The sequence below is a fragment of the Symphodus melops genome (assembly GCF_947650265.1).
Source record: "Symphodus melops genome assembly, chromosome: 13".
NCBI lineage: Eukaryota > Metazoa > Chordata > Actinopteri > Labriformes > Labridae > Symphodus > Symphodus melops.
This window is the reverse complement of record NC_136703.1, coordinates 3,762,967-3,788,878: the sequence shown is the minus strand read 5'-3', so window position 1 is coordinate 3,788,878 and position 25,912 is coordinate 3,762,967. Positions and strand designations below refer to the sequence as shown.

The window sequence follows — 25,912 nt, the reverse complement described above, 5'->3', positions numbered from 1 at the left end:
CTACAACTGCACCAGTGTTTGAAATGATTGTTGATCAAATGGAAAAAAGTAGCAAATGTACCCTTTGGCTTTCACTCTGTTTTCAAAATCTAAACAGTATTTCTCAGAGAGACAACTTTGTGTGTTGTGTGAAAAATTACTCCAACTGATTCTCCTCTATCCTTAGGGGGGGGGGGGGGGGGGGGGGGGGGGGGGGGGGTTGGAAACGACTCATGAAATTTCAAGTTCTCCGTTTTAATTTCCTCAGGTGCCTACTCCCATTATCACTGGATTTAAGCCATAATCCATTGTATGGTAAATTAAATAAATTGGTTTGAAGATTTTAACGTACCTTATTTATGAGGTGATTGTGCCTTGCGGTGAGCCACATTTCTCCTTTCAAAATAGATTATGGGTCCCTAATTGATAAGATAAACAGGCTTTAATGGAGTTTCTTTGGGTAAACTAAACATAATCAAGTTTTTTTCCTCCCTGTCATGTAACACTAATCCATCTGCCTGCTCTTTTTTAATGTAGTGCCCATAACAAGGCAAAATAGTTATCAGGCCCTTTCAATTATGACTTGTACTCCAGGCTAAATAATTATGTGTGCGCAAAGCCGGAACACCTACTTTCAGACTGAATGTTAAAGTGGGTCTATTAAAGTAACATTATTTGGACTCATTTTCGTGATGTAACTGCTGAAATGGGAATGCTTGAGGAGAGATAGTGGCATGGAAATCCATTAAGTGCCAATGGGAGATTGAGGTGGGAGCTGCCTATGGGAAAACCACGGGGAGCTGGGTGAAAGGGGGCATATAGCAGAGGTAGATTGGCCTAATTGGCACTTTTGGCCGTCTTGTCACATACCTGCTTAATTGGCGTGCCGAGAGGTCAGCGAGAATATAAGCAGGGGCTCAGGAGCGGATGGCTTACGACTGCAAATGTGTGGGGACAGTGTTTATATGAGCGACAGCGAGGATGGACAGAGCTCTGAATGCATCTATCCGAGAGACAGGAAGAGCATCAGCTCATCAGCATAAAGCATTAAACATTTACGCTGACCTACAAATTTTGACAGCCACTGCCATCACCGCTCCTCCCTCTTCTTCCTCATATCCTCTGCTCGATTCTGGCAGTTCCCCTCTCCACACATACACACACTCGCTGGCACATCAGCTCTGTTTTCCTTGGCTGATAATGAGGACTCGGCAGGGGAAAACCAGAGAAATTGGAGGTTTGGAGAGAGAATAAAATATGGAGATCTTTAGTTTGAAGACAAGTGGCAAACTTGTGATGCTCTTTCATTATTTGACCTCACCACATCCCTTAAACAAGGGGTGTCGCTTTTATGACCTGCTTAGAGAAAAAGAGCATCATCTTTTTCTGGTATTAGCGGTGTCATCTTTGCTGAAAGCCAGAATTCTGAGTAGTCTCTAGAATGTCATTAGTCTGGCTTTCAGAGAAGAATTTTATTGTTGAATGAAGGTTGTTAAATGCTCTTTCCAAGGCTTTTGCCTCCTCACAAGAATAATTTCACTGAAAAATCCAGTGTTGTTATCATAGGATTCACTTCTCGGCAAAAGCATCATTTTGAAATTTGCAGATGGAAAGAAAAGAATGCATAATTCTTAAATTGAAATGCAAGTTTGTGTAAAGAAATAAGCATGAAAGTATTAGCATCTGCACTAGCAAAATGTCCACACATATTGGCCTTCATGAGGTACACCTCTGGTTAAGGATGCAAAAAGCTTTTCACGAAGCTCCAGCAGCTTTATCTTTACCCATGTAGCTCTGTGGTTCTCAGAGAAACAAATGGAAGAGATGCAGACTGTTTATCATGATCGACTGCTGGTGTCTTTTTGTGGCCAGTGCACTCTACTGTGGAAATGGTTTGGGCAGTGAAAAAGGGAAGAAAATACAACATGGATAAAAAAAAAAAGGGGGAAATGAGAGTCTCTCTTGGTCTGTTTCTCTCGTTCTCTGTCTTTCCCGCTCCATCAGTAGTCTGTAATAGATGTGATGGAAATTGATTTCTTGGTGAATTATTTTGTGTGTCCCAACGACTGGAGAAAAGACAATGATCTTTTCCCGTTTCCTCTTCCCAGAGGGGGTTTGTGTGACCCTCAGGCTGTCCTCTCCCCATGGTTCTTCAGAGGAAGACCGCTCTAATTGTTCATTTCAATATGCTGGACTGTTCCTATGACTCATTCACCTCGAGCCTTACCGCGCCGCACTGAGCACCACCTGTCTATTAGGCGGCTGATTTGCTGATCGATAAGATGGAGAGCAATGTTAGGAAAGAGCAAAGCTAGATGCAGTAGAGAAAAAAAGAACAGTTTTAAAGGGCAAGAGAACCTAAATCATTTCTTTCTTTACCCCACCAGCACTCTGGGTTCGTCCACCTACAAATCACTGCCTTGTTAATCCCCCTTCAAATCTTATCCTTCTGGGTAAATGCCAACACAATTTTGTGAGTTCTGGAAGGAAAACAGCCACAAGGAAGCACGCATTGTTTAAAGCCCTGTGAACGGGACTGTACTATCAGCAATTGACGTCTGTTTTCCTGGGTTGCCATCAGACGATGGGGTCATTTTCTTTGTTTAAAGCAGAAGCTAAAAGGCTTCAATGTGCTTTATCGACAACAGAGGAAAGTGTGGTCGATGAGTCAACATTATTGACTCGGGGATATGGGACTAAGCAAAATAAACTCTCCTGAAGGGATGATCAAGCTTACTCTAAGTTATGTCTTGCATCATCAGCTTTTAGGCCTCTGAAGCTAAATCCTGCTCCGAGCCAAGGTCAGACATCTGGGCTTTTTTGGCTGTGTTTCGGAGTAACATAGCCTTGCCTTCTTTTAAGACTTTAATACATCATAAGACATGACATATAGTGTCTCATATTATTTGCAGCTTTCAAACTGGAACCTTTACTGATTGACTCAAAATTGTATACTATTATGTTGGACAGCAGCAGTGAAAATAACTGAAATGGAGCAATGCTTGCAAGCTACTTCAGGCGGAAAACTTGAGCTGCACTTATTTCACACTTGACATGCGTCATTCTCCACAATCACCTTAAATGCGTCCTTTCAATTTGGAGGTCTTTATTGCTGCAATATCTCTGGACTCTCACTCTGCTCAGTCATTGCCAGAATGCACTGCACCAATCCTGCACTTTTACTTTCAGCCATACCACCACCCCAGAATCCACCTACAGGCTTCAACTGTGGGGGATTTAAGGTATCATCTTATCACTCCTCAAATTTCTGCATGTAACACAATCTGCTCGGAGTGATGAGGTTGGAGCCTAGACGCGAAACTCAAGCTTTGTTTTGCTGCTAACAAACATCAAACCCTTCCAAGCGGGAGTTGTCTGATTGAACTGCTCTCTCCGTAGCGAGGTTGTAGCTTCACTGTTTTCTGAATCAAACAGCTTTTCAGGAGCCTACATTTTTTCTGGATCTAGTTGTGCATTGGGTTCTACATTTGCCCGAGTTTTGCAGAGGGTGAATAATCTTCTGCAGGGTGACATTAAACTGTCAAGGATTGGAAAGACTTTATCTTACACAGAGAGACGAACCACCATGTGACGGTGCCAACACACACTAATACTTCAGTCGATACTTACAATGAGTTGAATGCATGGGATCTTACAAACAGGGATTTAAGTTAACTTGACAGATAGCTAGCAGAAGCCATATCCATATCCATATCCAATCCCCCCTCCTGGTTCCTGGAGCTACTTCAACGACAAAACAAAACATTATTAATAGTATTCAATCCATGACAGATTTTCAGAAGAAAATGGTGAAATCATTATGAAAGGGGGGCTGCATGTTTATGTTTTAAGCTGGATAACTTCACTTGGCTTTGTATCTTATCCAAGAAAATTGATTTGAGATCATTTTTATATATTCCAAGATAGTTGTTCATCAGAAGAAAACAATTAATATTTAAATACCAGTTATCATTAACCTCCCTGACATGAATTCATTAGTACTCACACAAAGTACGGGCTGCAGCTAATGATTATTTCAGCAATATTTCATCTGTCATTTTTAGTCGTGATTAATCTGCTGATCATTTGCCTGCAAAATGTCAGAAATTAGTTGAAAATGGTTGATGAAATTATTCAGAGCCCAAAGAACATTATGTTGACAAAAAAAGCTTCTTTGTTGGTATGCATTCAGTCTCTTCATCCTTCCACCTGCATGTTAACATATCACCTCAGGATGTATATTGGCTGTTGTTGTAGTACTCATACTTTGAGCCAGAGCCCATCCAGCTGCGTCTCACTTTCTGGGACACATCCAAAGGTTGGAGCCGGCGGGCCAGGCAGGCAGGCAGGCAGGCTGTCTTACCCCAGTATGGAGATCTCCCTCAGGGGCTATCACGGCAGAAATCCTCCCCCTCCAAATCTCAACAACACACAGTAGCAGCAGAAGACCTGACACCAACTCGTAGACCTGCCAGCATACCCTGCAACATACAACATCGTAGACACACACTTGCATATCCTACACAGAGCACTCTCCTCCAGCAGACAGTAAGGTCTTTAGGGTTACGCTGCTCAATTTCTCTCCCTCTTTTCACTCGCAGGTTCTTCCTCTATATTGGCAGGAGCTGCATGCACCTCTCCCACCAGCCATTACCCTCTCGCTGTCTCCCCCTAACTCTCATGCTGTCATGCCAGCTCCCTTGTGTTTTCTTCTCTCTCTCTGTTCATTGACCCTTTTCCAACATGTAATAACAAAACCTCCTTTTTTCTCTTACTGCACCTGAATCTTTTTAGTATATCGCTCACTCTTTCTATCTTCTCACACCTCTCCCCCCTTTCATGACTCACATGTCTACTCTGCCCTGTTAAAGCAGTCAGTCTTTCCCTCTAGCCTGGGCTGCTCTAACCCTTTCCCAATCTCCCCCATCTCTCCGTCTACCACTCTGCTCTTTCAACTCTGCACTAATTTGCCTCCTCCTCCTCCTTGCTTGACCTGAGCTCCAGCTATTCTTCCCCTGAGATGTGATTGCCTGCACTGTGCAAGTGTGAGACTGCGAGTGAGAGTGTGTGTGTGTGTGGGGTGGTTTGAGTTTGTGTGCCTGCCTGATAGAAAGAGCGCATATAGTTGATTCAACAGTTAGAGCACCTTCAACCCCCCCTTTCTCCCTGTAATGAAGCAGATTGCATTAGCAGGATGTGGGCGCCAGGGGATCTTTATAAAAGTCAGCCACAGGTTTAACCGCCCCACCCACCCACACACACACACACACACACACAAATATACTATACCCCACCGTCTCCCCCAGGGCAACTCACCAGCTAGCAAATCATTTATCACGCAGTAATGGCTCTGATGATCTCTCTCTCCCTCTCCCCATCTCTCCACTTAAGGGGTTTGCCCTAGATTCTCAATCACAGGACGGCTTGAGCCCCACAGCTAACACACACACCCATACACACAAGGTTTGCAGGGTGTGTGCACATGTTAAAAACATCTAAAAGCTGACTATGGCAACATTCTTACTTAGAAATATACCTGTCTGATCAGCAGAAATCTAAAGGTTGCTTTAAGGGAGAAAATGTTGGAAATAGTTTTCCTCACACAGTTCTTTTCTTCGAGCTTACTTGTGTAACAATGTGCACAGGGAAAGAGACATAATAGTGCTGATATAAAGGTGGTTTCAATTACTTAGTGGTTGCATTAGCTAGAAATGCTATGTTTAATAATCAATCAACTTTTGAAGATAGGTGTTCAATTAAAAGTTCAATCTTGGTCCGAGCGCCAGATAGCCTAGCAAACATATTGTGTGGCTGTTGTTGTCCTTGTTGCAGCTGCTGGGGGTTGTGATACGACCTCAGACCTTTGCTGCATGGCATCCCCAACATTTCCTATCAAATAAAGGAAAAAAGTTTCAATCTCAACTCTTTTTAAAATTTGGTTCAATCTCAAACCTATAAACACTCGGGATGAGATGCTTAGCTGCTAACTAAGATGCTAGCTCAAATGCTAACTCAAATATCTGTTTGAAATTGAGCATATGTTACTTAAGTTTTTATTTTGCAGGAACAGTCAGACATTTTGGTAAAATTGATCAACAAAAGTCTTGTGCCCATGCTTTTAACATGAAGTATGAGCTAGCACTCGATTAGCTTAGCATAAAGAAAACAGCTAGCCTGGGTCTAAAAAACAAGATCAAAATCCACCTACCAGCTGTATTTGCTGATATGTATATATGTATCTTATTTGCATAACCCATAAATAAAGCTGTTAACACAGCCTGTGTGGTTTTATAAAGGGTTATGTGTAAGGACTGTTTGTTAGCCAGGTGCAGTGACTACAGTTTCCCCTCTGTTGCCTGGCAACAGTGCTACATCTTCATACAGTAGCCACATTAAAGTATTTAAAACTCTGTAAGCTAACTTTCTAAAGTGGAGGAAAAGTCTTTCTGTTCTTTTGTTACCTCAGTTGGCTCAGGTCAAAATGATACATCAGTATTTAGTGAAATCAAAGTAAGAAACTGTTGAATCATAAATATAATTGTCAACAAATGTACTGATACATTAAATTGAAATAAGAAATCATCAGCAGAAGAAAACAAAAAATGTCACTTCACATACATGAAATGCTTGTTAATTTCCTCTTTAAACATTTTGTTTTTGGTCAGTGTTTCAGAGGAACAGGGTGACGCTCAGGGCACTGATTGATGGATTTGGTTTGTGTGGTAATAATAGCATGAACAGCATTATCCAGCAAGGCTAAGCAGTAAAAGTAGTAAGCAGCAAAATTGAAACAGGCTATCCAAAGAAAAGAACATTACTGTTGGTACTTTAGGGAAAAAAAACTTCAATCTTCACAAAGAAAGATAAGAACAAGAAACTGAAGGATTAACTGTGGTTTGAGATCCTTTCCTGCAAACAGCAGTGGGCTTGTGCTCCGATCTTAAGAAAGCAGGACTCGACACTGTTAGATCCTTGTTTTTGCTCTTATCCCTTTGGTTCACTTTGGTGTTGAGCTTTACAGCGCGGCCGGATCGGTAAACATGAAGTGCTGTGTTCAGGTTCTTAATCCCTCAAAGTTTAAAAACAGTTTCATCTCTGACATTTGAGGATACCAGTAAAGAATAATTGCACGTGTCTGCCTAAAATATCTCATCAATATTGACGTTTTGTGAATATTTTAGAAGTCCTTTGGAATTTCTTTTCATATTTTTCTGCCTGTGTTTAAATCTCATGAGGGATCAGCTTAGACAGGCAGAGCTTCTCTCCTTTAGACTACAGAGGTTTTTATTTTCACATTCACTCCTAGTGGCAAAATTGGGCCAATATTTCATTCCAACTGGATGAAAAAAAAAAGTGAAATTTAACTTGATGAAACCTGCCTGAATCTGGCTCTTCAATAATGTGCCTGTGAAGCTGCAGAAGAAAGCTCTGTGGCTGTGTGGTGCTCTGCCATTAAGAGTGATGGCATAGCTCTCGTGTCAGCCAATCAGAAGAGCTGTTGAGTGCTTGTTTCATTTGTTGCTGTGGAGAGGCGAGACATGCGATCTGGCTACAGGTCCCAAGGGAGTGACCGGGCCCTGCAAGTGCTCATAAGGAAGAGGTCAGAGATCTGGATTTGATCAAGAGGTTTTGTGGGGGGGGGGGGGGGGGGGGGGGGTTGAGTGTAGGAGGGTGGGACTTAAAGGAGGGAGAAAGAAAAGTAAAGTCAAGATTGGAGGAAGAAAAGGCTCACTATTTTCCTCTCTGCTTTGGATGCAGGTGGTGTTGTGTCCTGGCTCCGTGCTTTCCCAGTGTAGAAATTGGCACTATGTTATCATTCAGAAAATGCAGTGGCATGCCGAGAAATGAAAGGGAGAGGTAAAACTGACAGAATGCAAATGGCTTGCAGCTGTTGGAATGGAAATGAAATGAATGGCAGATGAGGTGTTTCCGCGTGCCTTATAGAAATATGGTGACAGAAGTGACCCAAATTGTCTAAAGAACTGCTCCAAATTGCCGCAAGTGAATCCCTCGCCTCTTTTCTCTCCGCCTTCCTCGCGCCTTTTCTCCTCACTGTATCTCAGTCTCTTTGCTTTCTCGCCCTGTTTCACTGTCAATCTTTCTCTCTCTCTCTCTCTTTCACCCCCCTCGTGACTAGAAAGGTTTTGAAATAAAATCTCACAAATTACTATTTTTCAAACCACGGCATGGTGATTTTTTTTCCCCCACATGCAAGGTGTTACCGTAGCAACAGGGCAATAATTCATCCCCCCACTGTCTCGTACGGATCGTGTTGTATGAATTTGGCATGACATGAGAACTGAATTTTTTTTCTCTCTCTCTCTCTCTCTCTCTCTCTCTCTCTCTCTCTCTCTCTCTCTCTCTCTCTCTCTCTCTCTCTCTCTCTCTCTCTCACTCTGTACCTGGTAGACTCATGCAACTGTTTGGGACTGTAACCTAAGCTGCAAAAATGCATAAAGTTTGTGTACTGACGGTGGAAAGGGTTGAGGGGTCGGAGGTGGGTGCTAGTGGGTGCAGGGTATTTAGGTGATTGATGATATGAAAACAAAGCCACTTTATATGTGTCGATTCTGCAGAGATGTGATTCCTCGCTGTATTTTCTGGCACATTCTTCTGTGGGGGAGATATATCATTTATAAAGCACATTGCTGCTCTACATCACTCTCCCCAAGCATTGAAAAACCTCAAAGCTGCTTTCTCTGACCCTTAGTCCAGACCTTATTGTTTCCAACTGCCAATTAACATGCTGCTGGGGTGCCTTTGGCTTCTAAGTGTCTCTTTCGGTCCATCGGCATGATTTTCGCTACCGTTGTTCCTCTTCATTTACCTCGTTTATCAGTTTGTTACCCAGATGAATAATGGATGAGGCCGCTTCTTGCATCGGCGACATGCCAAGCTCATCATTGTCATGCGTTTTCTCACAAAAAAAAAGCAAAAAACAACCCACGTCCACCACCCTCCCCCTGACTCCACCCCCGCCACTTCTGGATGACAGACGAGTTGACACGTCGACATGCACAGCTCACACCCTGATTGAGTCTTGGCTGTTGTGCAGCAGAAGCTAATGAAGATGAAGACAGATGGACATGAGGGAAGGACAAGTAGAAATCCATACGCGTTCACATACAGGTCTCATCAGGGGTCCAAAGAAGTGTACTGTTACCCCCTTCTATTGATCCACTGTACATTGATTTTGGTTTCATGCCCCCTGTTCTATAACGGATTTGTATCACTTTGTACAGAAATCAAAGTTTGCTTTCTACTGCAGGATCCATCCATCTATCCACTCAACCATCACTTGATAAAGTTCATATACGGACAAGCCTTTTCTCTCATACTCAAGGGCACATGGAACCTTCAAACTAGTCCAGGCCTCATAAACACATTTTATACCTCAGGGCATCTATGAGTTTACAGTAAATAGAGCCTTGCAGGGTGCGAGACATATCAATCCACTTCAGTTTGACCATGTTATATTTTACCACACGTATGCATTCACCTAAAGCTTGATTTATTTATGATGAATGGTCTTCATGCAGAGATTCACTGCAGAATGGTTTGGGATTGTGACCACACCTATAACTACTAATTGATAGTTGAATGATAGTTTGTTGAACAAAAATAAATCAGCAAGCTAAAAAAAAAAGCAGGTTTGAACACTTGAATAATTGTTAGTTATTTTTTGTCAGTAAACTCAACTTACTCATGTACAGGAGAAGATCGGCAGAGCTTTGTCAATAGGGGGCGCCCAAATCACCACAGACTGAAGGATCCTCCCTGGGAGCTTTAAGATACAAAATACATCAAAAGATATTAGTCCAACAACCATTGATTGGACCACTTTTGAATTGTTAGACGTAAACACCTCCCTCGCTCTTAGGCCTGCAGTCACTGTCTGACATGTAAAATATTAGACATAACGTCAACTCCTAAGTTGCATTATTTTGTTTGTGTCGGGCCTCAGACCCTGAAGGTTCTTTATGAATAAACTGAGACTTAACCTCTTTACACTTTATATTTTATGTGACTGTGCTCTAGACTGCAACAAGTCGTCTCCATGACGACGCTCAGAAAAAATCGAACAGCTCCTTCTATCTGTGTGATGAAAAGTACAATTCTTACACTTCGGTTCAAAAGATTTCATTTACAAAACCTGACAACTGTTCCTGTTTATGTGTAGTCAGCACAATGCAATGAAATGCTGGGTTTACGACGGCTTTGTGTTGCTTTACACATGATACCAACAATAACACTATTCAGGATAATAATAGAAATATCTGAACCAGTTTCCGTAGGCCACATATGTGTCAGAATCAAAATTCATAAAGCTCGCTCTATTTATTTCCAAAACAATATTGCATCAATTGGCTTTACATTGAATCATTGCCCATGTATTTTTCTTGACCACCCACCATCTTCTGTCTCCTCATCCAAACTTAAAACCCCAAGCTTAAACCAACAGCAAGCTGATTTTTTTGTACAGCAACTTGAATCATGGGAGGCTGTTTGAGATTACTCTGTAATGCCACCTTTGTCCACACAAGTGAAAAGCTTAAATTGAGGCCAATCAGAAGGGAAGATTGAGGTTTTTCTGCTGTGACCCAACATCAGACAGAACGAGACTTTATTGATCTCTGCGGAGAGAATCTCTTTTCTGCTGTCTAGATGGATGTCAGAGGTCAGACTAGAGGACAGCACTCAAGAGCTTGATGCGATTTAAGAATCGTGTTCAAGGACACTCGAGCAGGCATGATGTTTGTCAAAGCAGGAGTTTGAACCTGGGTTTTTCCTGCTAATCACAGTGTTGGTGAGTGATATGAATGACTCTGTCGCCCTGAACAGTATAAAAGGGAGGTCATGAAACATCAGTGAGTCCGATGAACTGGCTCTCGCAGTTTGTGCAGCTACATCCTTCTGAGGCTTTTCCCGGTCATAAACTTTTTTGACAAAGAAATTCATCCAACATCCATTGAACTATCCCAATTCCACTCTCTTGTCCTTTTTTTTTCTTCTTTTTTCTAAAGAAATTTTCAGTCAACCATTTAGTTTAACCCTGCAGCACCTTTTGGCATTTGAAGAAGCGGAAGAAATGTTTCTGTCTGTCTCAGTATTTTCTTGTGTAAGAATGCTAAGTCATTGTACTTATCTTGTACAATTGTGTGTGAGTCTCAGAGCAGTGTGTGACTGGAAAGGCAGCAGCTGAAGCCTTGTGGTTGACAGACAGCAGGTCTCAGGTTTGTTGGAGGGTAAATTGTTGTCTGTCAGCTGCCTGAGGCGTGTGATGATGGTTCTTTAGGTATTCTCCTCTGTCTCCAGCCGATAATGGTCCTCTTTCCATGCTTTGGTTTGCTTCTGACTGCAAACCACCTTTGGCAGCGCTAACCTTGCTAACCCCTGGTCTGAACGCAGGAGAGCATAGGCCAATCAGGAAAGGAGAGCTCGATCTACCTCTGCAGGAATGCTGATAATGGTGGTATTGGTGGTTGCATTGGCCGGCATTCAGCTTTGGTCCAGGTCATGTCCAGTTTTAATTCAACTTCTGATTTGGGTTTGCGTTATCTGTGGTACTGGGTATTGTTGAAATATTTTATAAACCACACAAAGCATAAAGTGCTTTCTTTATTTAGTCAACTTTTTCTGAAAATTATATATAAATATTGTTTTATCAAGGGCTCTGAACTTGGGAATTGATAAAGTTGTTGCTTTTCAGTTTTTGTACCGTTGCCTTTAACAGATGATTATTACTATTTTTACAAACGTACTTGTTCCTAATTCGACCCTCAGAAGACAGGAAACAAACTTCATACCCATATATTAAACACTTGCTATCTGTTTGATAAAGTTCAAAACAAATATTGTGGTTTGAGCTTTTCGAGGTTAATGTAAACTATTTTTTTCAGCTTTAGCTTTCAGCTAACTTTTTTTTTTTAGGTTAGTTTAAGAAAGTTGGTTTTTACTTCAAGTTTGCGTCTAAAAGTGAGTTTTTGGCTGATCGATCCATCTTCTCTGTACCCCAAACTCGTCTTTGTTCCTCCTTGTACTACATAAACCTGGATCTGTCTCACATTGATGGTCACATCATGGTTGGCCTAAATGGTCGCTGACTTTCTCTTAAATTCTATTAGATTCTTGATTTGTCAGCAGCTCCTGGTTGAATCCATTTGTAAATGTGTTTTGTTAACTGTTATGTAATCACTGCATGCATTCCTATTGGATCAGTCTCATTTCATTCACACCAGGCTGCTATAATGTGTGTGTGTGTGTGTGTGTGGGTATGTCTGTTCAGTCTATCAGAATAAAACCATCAGAACATGGCATGCATTTTAATACCTGGTGCAAAGGAGATCATTCATTTTCCCGGCTGTGATTGCAGCTAGAAAACAGTTATTTCGTCAGTGTGGCACCATGTTTTGATTAGGCTTTTACTTCCACACAGTTTTATCTGACTGCAGTCTCACCAAAAGGAACCAGAATTATTGAGAAGGAGGGGGTGGAAAAAAAAGGAATAGCACAGTGGCTGTCATGTGTGAGAGAATAAGTTGAGCGCATGGCGTCTGATTAGACACATAAATAATTTATAGACGTGGAGTTTATGGGCTGCGTCTCCTAAAGGGGGTATGTCTCGCTCGCCAATTAATATTCCCTCTCTGCCCTCTATCTGAGAGACGCAGCGCCATGTGCAGCCACCATGAGCCGGTGACGGGCCGAGAGAAAAAGGAACAAAAAAGGAGCGAGGAAGTGAGAGGGAGGAGAGCGCGTTCATTACTGTAAATGCAAATCAAAGGGTCCCAGTGTATAATGGCTTGTCACTGTCAGCTTTGATGTGAGAAAGCCGATCAAGTAAATCTGCTTGTGTGCAGTGTCTGTATGTCACAGCAATATATGTTGATCCGTCACGCTATATTTACACAAAGGTAAAGGGAACGGTAATTATATGTTGGGGAAAAAGCAGGATTTTTGATGTATAACACACAGGATTGAGTGTACAGTAGAAAAACAGGGCCATGAGAAGGAGGAGTCTTTGTGCTTCAGATGTGAGGCTCTTTAAATAACTTCAACCTTTTATTAGAAATAAATGGTGAAGAAATGTTTCATTTTCTGCCCTCATGTTGTCTGCATAATAGTCCCCATGGCCTTAGCGTTGTTGGCGTTTAAAAAAACAATGTGACGTTACAGTATGCTTTTTATCTTGAGAATCTGGGCTTTCCCATTGTCTACTTGCATTATATTACTGCCTCCTCTCTGCTTCCTCATATCACTGAAGGGCAGGATTTTATCAGAAGGGTTTGGCTCATCAAAACAATAATGGTCTTGGCACAGTGAAATGTTTTCGAATTTTAGAGGCAGTTAAACAGAAAGTGATGAAGTAAACGTTAACAGGGATAATCCTGAATGACTCCCGATTTAATAAATCAAAAGAGACAAAAAGGGAAAAGACAGCTGAGAAGGGTCAGTCTGAGCTGTCCCATAAGCACTCCATTGAAGACACTTCGTGGTCAAGGAGTAAGCTCTGTAAGCTCCAGTGAACATCTGTACGTTTGCTTGTGGTTTATTCTTATCTACAAAAACCTCATTAAGGTTTGTTTATTTTCTCCGTAGTCTAGTCTCTCCCCTCCCGACATGTTTTTATTACTCTTGTATACACACTTTATCTCTCCCAAGATGCATTTGGTTCTAAAAATGGAAAAACCTAAAGGACTGTTAGTGAGAGGAAGTTATTTTGGTCTCAATGTTCTGTTAATTAAATGGCTGTCCAAAAATTACAATTTTCAGAAAAGAACTGAATATTGGCCGATACTAGAGCTGGAAAAATGAAAATAGAGATTCTTATCTTCTGAGAAATAGATTTTTAACTTCTAGAAACCTTTTCTTGGGCTAACCAGTCACTCCCTGCTATAGCTAAGTGCTAAAGCTAAGTCTTTTTCTCAATAGAATGACAAATGGAGCAGCAAGAAACCGAGCCAGTCTCACACATGACTGGAGTATGCACTCATTCATAGACTTTTAAGTGATTGATCAATAAATCCAGAAACATTTTGAATTGAAAATTGTTTCTGAATCGAATCGGGATGCCAAGAATCAAAATCGAATCGTGGGACACTCAAAGATCCAGGTAAATCAGGGTGCTGCCCATTATTATGTAAATGAAGACATATTATACTGTATTATACTCTGTGCTCATACTTTTGGTGCACAGTCCCCCAAAAGAGAAGGAAAGCTATACTGAACACCTTTCCCTGAGAGTATTAATATTGTATAAAACTTTCCTTAATAGCACATCTTTCTGTCCTCTGTCTGCATTCATACAAGGTTAGCTGCTGTTGGCCATGCTAAAAAGACATCTCCCAGCTTTTAATGACTGGTCATCACAAGTCTCCTGCTGCTCCCACTCAGTATGTCGAGGCCATTGTAACTTGGCTAGTTCTGTATGACAGATGGCTGACTTGGCCAGAGACTGACATCTGTATCATCCTTCAGCCTTGCCCTTCCTGTATAAAAGGTGTCAGAGCCAGCCACTCCTCCTCTGAGTCTCTGCTCGTAGCCTTTCTGCACTGCTGCCACAATTGGCTCCATATGCCAGCCACATGGACAAGTGTCACTCTCCACTAGCTCTGCTTCCAGCCGCCAAGCTCACAGGTTGCCGTCTCTCTTTTTCCTTTTTAAAAAACCTTTTCTTTCTCTGTCACTCTTTTTTTATGTCAACGTCAATCTCCTTCTGTCTTCTTTTCACTGTCTACTAATTTCCTTTTTATAACCGGAAAATGTTGGTGCTGAAGCCCTGAATAAACAGCAGCAAAGCAGGGGACCAATGAGGACACTAGATCCTGTCTTCATTATTGGTTTGGGCACTGTGGTTGGTGCAGTCGGTGCTGCTACCCCTCCTGAATTTCCACCTAATTTAGAAGACCAGCGAAAAGAGGAAGGTGCAGTGTTAGTAAGCCAAATGACCGGGAACGTTTGTCCCCAGGCTAAGGGTCCATATCTTCTGGCCCCAGCTGAGCCTAGAGGCGAGGAACGCCATCCCCACCATCTTAGAGCAAACTGAAGGTTCAGGGGTGGACAGATCCTGGATGAGTCCCCGGGCGAAAAAGCTGGCTCTGCGTGGGCTGGAAAAGCAGACCATGGCAGCGTGGGATGGAGTGGGAGGAAAAGGCTAATGTGGCCAGGAGTGTTGAGTGTAGACAGGTGGACTTTGTTGGCTGGAGGCTCCTTTTGCATGGCTGAGGGGCGCAAGGGAGGCCCACAACGTGCTAGTTTTTAGTAACGGCCAATATCAAACTTGTAATCACATCGTCACGCAACACATCATTTAATGTTATCATCTGAATGCACATGTTTTGGTGTTTCAGAGCAAAAAAATATTTTTGTAAGCTACATTATTTAGCTCTTTTCTAAGTTGAAAACAAATCAGAAATAATCAGCCCATAAAATATACACTTAATAAGTGCAAATACAAAGCAAATTCCCTCCAGCAATAATGCTAATAGAAACAAATGTTTATTATTCTAACTGTGTTGGAATAACTAGCACTGATAGTTAGAAGTGGGACAAAATACAAATAACATCGTTCTCACTCGTGGGATACAAAAAGCAAAGTGTTGGTCTAATATTGATATTTCTTTAAACAGAGGTAAATCGACTATTAAAGCCATGAAAGAGATTCGACCCGGACGCATGGATCATACCTGCATGTGAGAACATTCATGTTTAGCTGTGGGCTGCGCCTCACTGCTATGCACGTCATCGTGTGCCTGAGCTGACATCAGATACGGGGCGATGTGTCACATTGTGAGTCACAATGTGTGGAGCCCACCCAGAGTGGGAACTCTCTCATTCACACTTACATGGACGCTGCACTATCGTACCGTCATTTGCTGAGTCATAAACAGTATTGTCACGAGGAGACTGTTAACACTTAATACCGCACCTGCACAAATATGAAGAGAGAAAACATGTCATACTTTCTATTATATTCAAAATAAAGCCTTGATGTCTGAAGACATGAAAGAGTGTTTTGAGTCTATAGCCAAGAGCTGGGGTTTGAAACATGAATGATCAACATGTACCACCTGTTGGAAAATTGAATTAAAAATGTGTCACGTAAACAGTAAAATAGCAAATGTGGTTGCTCATACAGGGCTCTCTGAACTATCTGACAAGGATCCAAATGATGTGACTCATTCATTTAGCCTTCACAGTCTCAAGAACTCAACCATCCTGAGTGCTTTGAGATATTGATGGAAGGTCTTAAGCAGTAGTCAGACAGGTAGGTTCTTTTACTACAGGGTTTTTGGCCAGATTTAATTAAAGTTATACCCTCCAATAATCCAAGGATGAATCTGGTTTGTTACCTAAACAGATGTTTGGACCAGTCTATAGTGAGGACGTTTTTACAGTTCAAACTTTAACTTTCAGAATTTTCTGTTTTGTTTCATATTTTAAACTCACAACACAAGACACGACTGCAATCTTTTCACTTGCCGTCATTTCTGTCCTCCACTGTGTCCTTCGGTTCTCCTCACTACCTCAATTAAGTGGTGATTCTAAGCTTATTGTGATGTTAAAATGCATCCTGGAGCTTTCGAGTTTACGATTTCATGGCCGTCAGTCTTGGAGAATGACGGAGTTTGAGTGAACGAGCTGAGGGTTTTGTTTTTTTCTGTTCTTATTGTCTCACTTTCTTTTTTTTGAAACTGTTTCTTATAGATCCTGTTACTGTGCTATCTGTTAGATGTATGGACCCGTTTATAGTGATATGATGTTTTTCTTACAGTTTAAACTTCAACTTCCAAAAGTGGCCCCATATGGCTCAGTGTTCCCCGATGACATGGGAAATGTAGTACGATTTATAATTTAAAGTCTTCGATAATGATCTCACGCCGAGGCCACCGGTAGACTACCAGGAGAAAGAGCTGCAGAATGTGTTGGCAAGCAAAGGTAAACCTTCAAGATCTTGATGCTCTGGTGAGCTAGCTTACTGCTATCAACAGGTATTGAAAGAGACAGTTTGAAGCTCACCACAATATTTTTTTAAAATCTTTGTTTGCATAACCATTGGCTGTTTTTAAAACCTCAATCTCAGTGATGTTAAAATCTGCTTCCCCTGTGGGAGACTAAACACGAGATCATATCGGTATTTGATATCTGCCCTCTCTGGTACTCACAGGAAAATGTTAGAATATCCTGAAGTCTTTCCACTATGTAAATGTTAGGGGGTTTTTTAAGAACATTTTGTGAAATCTCTCCTTTTGTGCTTTATGCAACATAATCAAAAAAATCTTTAGGAAATAAAAAAAAAGGTCTGTTATCTTGGCTCGGCTTCATAGACTTGAGAATTTATGAAGAGCGCAGTTTCAGCTCTGGAGGGATGCATTTTTGTTCTTCAGTTGCACTGTAATGTCAGCTTGCAGAGGTGTGGAAAAAATATTGAACGAGTGTCCAATATTCTTTTCATGTTCCTATCGTAGCATTGATGCTTGGTTGTCATGATGACACAAGCATCTTGGTCTTGTTCCTCATGTTTATTTATCCATGTGCCTCCTGATATTTTTGCCTGAGTTCCACTTCAGCCGAGGTTAATGCTGTTAGCCACGCTCAGCTGCAAGAGGCCCTGTTCTCATTTTGCTCGATAAAGTGCTGCTCAGTCTGGAGACCTGATGACAGGGAAGTCTGGGAATCTGTTGGATGCTGGAGTGAAGTCCAACTTGTGACGACTGGCATTAGCACCGTGGCGAGACAATTGGCCCACCTGCTAGCATCCTGCTGTTGAAGCCTGCTGGGTGAGGTGAGGAGTCTGGGCTTCCCTCCACCCAGCAGGCTGCACGGCTCGCTGCACATGAAGAATTCAACATGGCCTTGTGATATCAACATAATGACTCTGAAAGCACAATCTGTGTCCATGTGTACATAGGTCCAGTGGAATTAGCTACCTTTAAAGACCTTTCACTCCATGGACGTAGCATTGTAGAGCAGGGCAAAACAAAAACTGAAAATGACGGTAAACATATGCAAGTTAGGCAAAATGCATTGGCTGGAATAACAGCAGATTTAATATCCAACCATACATATGCAACTATAGTAAAACAAATCCCAATGCAACAAATATAACAGTGAATTAACTTAGAAATGAAGCACACATGAATAGTTGAGTAGGCCAGGAGACAGGCTTTAGTTCAAGCAATTACCGAAATCCATTCTGAATTTTTCCGACTTATTTTTTTCATCAACATCATTAAAACCCCCATTTACAATGGACAGCAGGAAAGGATGATCTCCAATGCCATTAGTGAAGGCAACAGCTTTGCTTTTGATAGCTCCTGCTTCTGAAAAAAAAATGGACAGAATCCCACTCTAATGGGATGTTGGTGTATTCATCTACAGTGTTTTTTTTTTTTCATAAACTCTAATGTACAAAGCCGCTGATGTTCCATTTAGATGCAGATCTTGAAACACTTTTTTACCAAAAAAAGTTATTTGACAAATGATTTGGAAAAAAACGTATACTTCTTTCATGATCCAGGATTGTTCCGTGTAGGTAAGAGTGTCAAAGGGTCGTTAAAATAAGCATGTTATGTAATACAGTCACGATATCTTTGTGAGCAGGTAAAGCCAGTCGCCCTCCACAGACCTCGCTTCCTATCACTCAAATCACTTTTTATCAGATTTGCATCAACGACAATTCAACTGTAGTGGTGATTCACCAACATGGTTAATGTGGCTAAGCACTTACGGGAGGGCTCTGTCAAAAAATACTCAATAACTGAATGAACATTACTTAGTTATTAAACCTGTTTTTGAACTTATATTTATTTATTTAGGTGCCATTTCATCACAAAACTCAAGACAGGCCTGGACTGTGCTCTTTGTTTTAGTATTTATGGAGACCCGACAGTAATCCACCTAGACCAAAAATGTTGCAATGGCACATACTGTATAATGCAAAATATACTTCATCATGTTTTCCCACTAATATGTATCTCTAGTCTGTCTGCAAACCCTCCATTTATAAGAAAGTCTTTTTTGTGCACTTTTCATAAAATGTGTGCTCAAACTGGCCATTTGGAGATTTTCCCTTCATGACATCACAAAGGGCAGTAACCCCTCCCATGAGTGGGTGACACACCCACAGCTAGGGGTTTCTTCTGCCCTCTGAGTCTGCCTTCTCACCGTCGACAATCGTGCAAGGTGCAAGAAACGCTGAGCCACCCAAAGCCCTTCCAGAGAGGGGGCGTGGTCAGACACAGCTCATTTACATTTAAAGCTACAGACACAGAAACAGTCGGATGTGTCAATAAGCATGATCAAATACAGGATTAAAGTGGATTTATCACAAGAAACTTCACATGTTTTTTAGGGAGCTCTGAGACTTATTTGAACTTGTTGAAATGGAGGATAAAATATGACCTTTAACAGGCAGAACTTTCAAACAGAACCAGACTCGAGATGAACAGCTGATTGATATCTTGAAGTTCTATAATGTAGAGCTTGAGACACACATAGTGGTAGTTCAAATAGCTTTCTTTTAAAATTAAACCTGGACCCTTTTTGTCTGCATTTATGTGCAAGTTTTTATATAGAAATTGATGAATTAGATTGCTTCAGTCTGCAGAAACGAGACAGACGCCTTGAATCTAACCTGTGGCTGCTTTGTCGCCTGACATTCTCAACTTTCTCGCTCTCCCTCTGATTTCCGACTATCCACCTTCTGTCCATCCATTTCTGTAATAAAGGCTCAAAAAGCCCCCAAATAAATATTGAATCAAAAAAACTTGTCTAGACATCTGTCGATAAGAAAATCCTGTGTTCATGAAGGTAAATCGAGGCTTTTTTCTCCAAGGGAGTCTGTTTCTTGTAAAAGACTGAAGCTGCATAAAATGTGCTTTATTGAACAAAAAGATCTGATCGGGATCATTTATGTAATGTTCTCAGACACTTTGAAGCAATTGGCTGGAGGATTCCAGACCCTATTAAACCCAGACATTAGTGTTGGTTTACCTTAAAATTAGACACCTCATACACATGAACATCTTTTGCTCTTTAAATCACAACACTCACCTGACATTAAAAAGATACTCTAAACACAAAACAATGCTGCAAATACTTAAAAGATTGGTATAAGGGTTTCTCATGTCTTTCCTTGATGCTGACGTTTTTGAGTATAGCATGATGCTAACAGAATAATGTTCACATTTGAATCTCTTTGGTTATTTTGAGGACGTGTTGTCATTTCAGTAAAGGCAGAAGCTGTTTTCTCTTAGCTCTATGAGACCAGTGTCGGCCAGCCAGAAAACCTGGATGTGCGCTGGGCTGCACACACACAAACACACACACTCTGATTGAAGCATCACTGTCAATCAGTTATTGAACTAGGCACATTTCTTACCCTCTGCTTTAAGAACTGCACACACACACACACACACACACACACACACACACACACACACACACACACACACACAGAGACACACACACACACACACACACATGCACACGAATCAACTGTTACTCCTGCCAGACCATTAAACTGGAGAGCAGACCCTTTGGCTCCTTTAATGGAAATTGCCATTTCAAAGCCTTCAGAGAGAGATGTTAACCTTGTGCGATACTTGTGCCATTAAAAATGGATCAAAGCAGCTCAGCTTTGATGTAGATGGAAGATCCTATTTGGGTCGTGCTCGGCGTCAAAGCTGATTGCTGGACTGACTCCTTACCTCCCTCTGCTGGGAGAGTTTAGCAGTTTGTATTCATGGTCACAAGGTGTGATGTCACTGTGTTATGCCCCTCTGTGTTTTGTAATTGTTTTAACCCGGCGCTGCACCCAAAATTCCCTCGTCGTTTAACAATAAACATGTTGAGAAAGACAGTTATGGTTTAAAGTGAAAGGGAGAACAAAAGAGAGGCAGCAAATGAGACCGCAGCTGCTTCTATTTTTCTTCTCAGTCAATACATCAGTCAGGGTTTTGTTATGCAATGTGAGAGATGATGTGGACTGTCTTGGGTTTCCAGAGCGTAGAAAAAGGGAGAGACACCTCTGTTGTGGCTTGTGTTGCTGATGATGTGGGGGTGAACTATTGACCCTCGACAGGCTGGCTGAAACCCTGGCTCCCCCACACTGAGCTCGGTTTAGGCTTGGGAATGAACACTGTGTCCAAAGAAATAAATGACTTCAGGGGCAGCAAGATCACCTACCTGTGTGTGTGTGTGTGTGTGTGTGTGTGTGTGTGTGTGCGTGTGCGTGTGTGTGTGTGTGGTCTAAGTGTGCGTCCAAGTTGTGTAAGGTCGAAGGCTGACAACAGACAGACAAAGAGAAAGAAGGGACCCTTTTGGTGTGTGTATGTGCTAGTTTCTAGAAGAGGCAATTGTTTGTGCGTTCATGCAATTCCACTGTGGATGCATTAAGTCGTATGTGTGCTTGTGCCTTGTGTGAAGCCTAAAGTGGGGGGATGAACGGCTGAGATGGAGACAGAGATAGAGAGAGTGAAAAAAAACATAAATAATTGATGATTGATACTGCCTTGCATCTGCTGCCTGGTGCCATCGAGTTTGTTCAAAGTGGATATTGATGCACGGTCTTGTTAAAAAACAGCGTAAACACTCCTCATTGTGACCTCATTATCACATTAGAGAAAGCTCTAATTCACTGCTTTGAAACAAATTACATGCTATGGAATAGATGCAAATGTTTCCGCTTCAGATCATATGCCAGATGTGCTGATTACTTCATTTTGCCACATTATTTAACACAGGGGGGGAAAAGAAACCTAGATTTAGTTGCCATGAAAGTGAGTCAGAAAGAAAAAAAAAACACCTCCAAATGGGATTGATAATTAATTGCATATTGGCTTGTTAGTGTGGAACGAATGCAGAGTTTCTAAGGCTTATTTATGCACTAACTGCGCAAATCGGTCAGAAACAAGTGGGTTAGGCTGTTTGGAGAGACTCAATGCGTGATTGACTTTTATGTATTTAAGTTTTTCTTTCTCCCTCCCTCCCCAGGCCTATTTTCTCTGTTTGCCTCATTAAATCTTTGTGGAAATTCTCCAGCTCTTGTGGAAGAGACTTTCTTTTGATTAGGCGATAAACAAATGGGGGACTTGGTTGACATCTCCCAAGACTGTGGCCCTCTTTTGTTGAGCTGCTGCACTGTTGCTGCCCCCCCCCTTCCCGCTCTGACAGGACTCGAGTACTATTCCCCAAAGCCTTTATTCTAGCTCGTTTCTTTTTTTCCTGTTCCCTCACCCAACTCCAACCCCTCCTCCCCTCTGTCTTTGTTAAAGACAGCCCCTCAACCACTCCCCCCTCCTCTCTCTCTCTCTCTCCCTCTCTCTTGCACTATCTCGCTCGCTCGCTCATTATGCACTCATCCGTTCCGCCGGCTGAGGGCTGAGAGAGGAGCGCTCAGGAGGAGAGTGTTTGGGAAAGCAGCAACACGCCGCTGTTGTTTTCCTCTAAAGAGCGAAGTGTCAGGAGCTGCTTTTCCTTTTGCCAGCACTGGTCCTTAGTCCTGTTTACTTCCACTCTCTCACTCTCTCGCTCTCGCTCTGTCTAGCCTGTCTGTCCGATGACTTCTCTCATTGACTCACTTCAGCCTTACTACAGCTGGTTGACTGAGTGCGCTGACACTGGGACCGCTACCTGCTGCCTGGGGATTAAGCGCACGATGAATACCCGGAGTCTAATTTGTTGTTTTGGCTGCCAGTGAGTGCTGGATCCCCACAGAGGAAGAGCTGGTGCATAAATCCTTGCAACCGGGAAACCTAGAACACTTCTGGACTACGGCAATGTGGTGGAAAAGGGACCTGATACTTGTGGAAGACTAAAAAGACAAACCAGAGAAAGAAAGGAAAACTGGACAAGTTCTGTCCTGGAAGGCAAAAATAAAAGCGGTGAAATCAACCCAGAGTCTTACGAGGATCAAGACGCATTGAGAGCCCTTTCCTCTCATTATGTGGTTGGAGTTGTCTGCGAGGGTGCTGACACGAGGGATGAAAGCCCAACAAATCTCCGCCTCGAGCTTCTTGGTTGATTTGTGATCACCCACGGGCTTTTCTCTCCATGAGTTTGTTCTTTTAGATTCTCTGTATTTTCCTGCTCATCTGTAGCTGCTTGGAAAAGGAAGACGGCTGTGAACTGACAGGTCCAGAGGGGATTGCGATCATTCCTCTATCCAACTCTCTCCCCCCCCCCCTCTTAGACACTTCTTCTGCCCTGCTTTCAGCCACAGTGCACCAGCAGGGTGGGGGGCAGACGCTTACCAACTCCATGACAGCGGTTGGGAATAAAGGTTATTGAACCGAGGAGGAGAGGCAGGCACGCAGGGGAGAAGGGAAGGAAAATCAAACCTTCTCTGCGTACCCCGGAGCATATGGTTTAGCGAGGGAGAGCCAGCTGCCTTCCAGCCATCAGGCTAATCACGCTACAGCTGATACAAGTTGCTCCAGTGACGGTGTCAGGTTTGGACGGATCTTACGTGCCGTGGTCGTACATCTCATCCCTCTTGACAGCAGCTCCCAGACCATAAACCAAAAGCAGCAGACCAGTGGATACAAAGAAGCAGTTGTGTTGAGTTAGCAGCACATCGGGTAAATCATTGCTCAGGAGGGGAGCTAATCCCTGCTGACCCAAAGGCAGAAGCCACAGGGAGGCTGAAAAAGATGCTCGGCTGTCCCCTCTTCGGAAATACTTGTGACACGTGTTGTTTGTGAGCACCAGACCTCGGCTTGGTTTATAGAGGCTTTTGACAAGGAAAGGAGGGGGAGGTTGTCTGAAAAAGCCTGAATCTCCGGACCCCCTTCCACATCCATTTAGTTACCAGCCAGGGTCAGTCGCACCGAGGGAGATCGTTGCTCTTGTGGATTTACTGTCGCTCTGCTCGGAAGTTTTCTGTGTGGATATTTGACTGTCCAAAGTCCCCCACATCCTAATGCACTAATTGCCGGCTTAAGTGCATCTTACACAGACACACATGTGAAAACCGCACCAGCACTCATTAACAAACACATTACCACCACCCACTTAAATCCACACACATTTGCACTGTAAGTATAAACCACTTTAGAACACACACACGCATACTTGCACATTCATAGTCCATTAGTTAGTTTTTTTCCCCCCGGCGGGCCCAGCATGGAGGTCGTGTGGACAGGTGGGGGGCTGTAGGAGTCTGACATCCCTGTCCCCCTGGCTGTCCTCTTTCACCAGATGGATGTTATTACTTCAAAACATGTGTTGCTTTGAAACCACTGAAAACGTCCTGCTGCCATTTTCTGAAAGAATAAGTCACCGGGTCCCTGCCACGGTGCACGGCTGGAACCACAGCTGAAACCCCGTCCCATTACGCATTGTTTTTCGCTTTTTTAAATTTTTTTTATCTTCATCTTCATCCCCTGCCCTCACCCCACCGCCATCATTTTTTCCAACGGGTCCTTGGGCAGCGCTCGCCGCCCTCCTCGGCCCATCATCTCCTCCACCCTGGAGGGGAGGGGGTCGTTGGAGTGGAGCATGAGCGGGTGCCACTATCCCTCGCCGACGCCACCAGAGCAGGAACGAAGATACCAGCACAAAGTGTCTCTGGTGGTGCGCTACTTCATGATCCCCTGCAACATCTGCCTGATCCTGCTGGCGACGTCCACACTGGGCTTCGCGGTGCTCCTCTTCCTCAACAACTGTACGTTGGTTCAACAGACACAAACAGCTTTATTTCATGTATTTTCAGCATTTGGCAACAGAAAAGTTGGCAAAGACCACAAAACCTTAAAAAAGTTTTGGCGCTGTGAGACTTAAAGTGTTTAGTATAAATAACCTTCTTGAAACAAAGGCCTCACTCTCGTTCTCCCTTCTGACAGCCTTATCTGCACTTTAAGTAGGGACATCAGAACAAGTAAAGTACCAGCCTCCCTTTCCCTGACTCTGCGTCTGCAGTCTGGCAAAATTGCATCATATCTCGTCTCCTAAGACTCGGCATTTACTTTGAACCGCGGGATGAAGTATTAAATGGGGATTAAATGTCTTTGGAGGATGAAAATGTGTCTTTTGGTCTTGAAAGCCCCCCCCCCCCCCCCCCCGCCCGCCCCTCCCATCATCTGCTCTCACAGCATTATTTTTGTGGAACTCTTTATTGAAAGCAAAAGTTGCTCATTTGTGAGACTTTGTTCTCTGGTGACAGATTTGCTGATGGGCATCGCTGTATAACCTTAGGCAATGAGTTTTGTGAGAGCAGTTGTGACAGGAGAGGTTTGACGTTTGTCAAAACACACGATTGGAGGAATGGTTGTATTTTTTAACATCAGTTTCTCTTAAAAAACGTTCAAATTACAAACGGTGCTCATTGAGATGTGATGTTCAGCCCCAGTCATGATACATTAAGCCCTAAAGGGGCAATAATCTGCCTCCACAACATGAATGAAGTAGATACTCACCTGTCACCTGAACACAACCTTCATGTTTCACTCCATTAACGCCTGCCCTCCAGGTTATTCCTTCTAAAATGTTCCTGCCTGTTTTAAAAACGTGTTTATTCTCCTCACTCCCTCAGAGACTTTCAAAAAGCCTAATTCTGGCTGCCTTGCCAGTTTAGTCTGTGTTAAAGGTGACATTCCTCTTAATTCTGCAAAGTGGGCTTTGCAAGATTTGTGCCACATAATCTCTTAAGAGGCTGTTGTAATAAGTGGGAAAATAAGTAAATAAACACAGTCCTGACTGTCGTTTTCATGCAGCCAAATTAGAGTGGAGATGGAATTTGTGCAGAGGCTTTGTGAATACTCTTACATGGTTGTTGTTCCATTTCCTCTGACTCTCTGTTAGTCTGTTATCAGGCTATTGACATTTCAGGCATGTACGAGGCAAAGTCCTGTCGCCCCGAGCATGAGACTGCATTACACGCACCTTTTTGCATTGGTCCCAAAAGGTCTCTGAATTCTTTCCAGGTTTGTGT

The 25,912-nt window shown here is 42.7% G+C and overlaps 1 protein-coding gene across 9 annotated transcripts in view; it reads left to right on the top strand.

The window, feature by feature from the left end:
• agrn (agrin) overlaps positions 1-25,912 on the top strand; it is a 279,779-nt gene that overhangs the window by 77,128 nt on the left and 176,739 nt on the right. Inside the window, exon 1 of one of the 9 annotated variants that reach the window (XM_079360459.1) lies at positions 22,335-24,646. The exons of the other annotated variants lie outside the window; for them this stretch is intronic. Coding sequence (XP_079216585.1) covers positions 24,481-24,646 — 166 coding nt within the window. The 5' untranslated portion in view covers positions 22,335-24,480. Of the gene's footprint in view, positions 1-22,334; positions 24,647-25,912 lie in introns of those variants that run through there. 9 annotated transcript variants of the gene reach the window in all.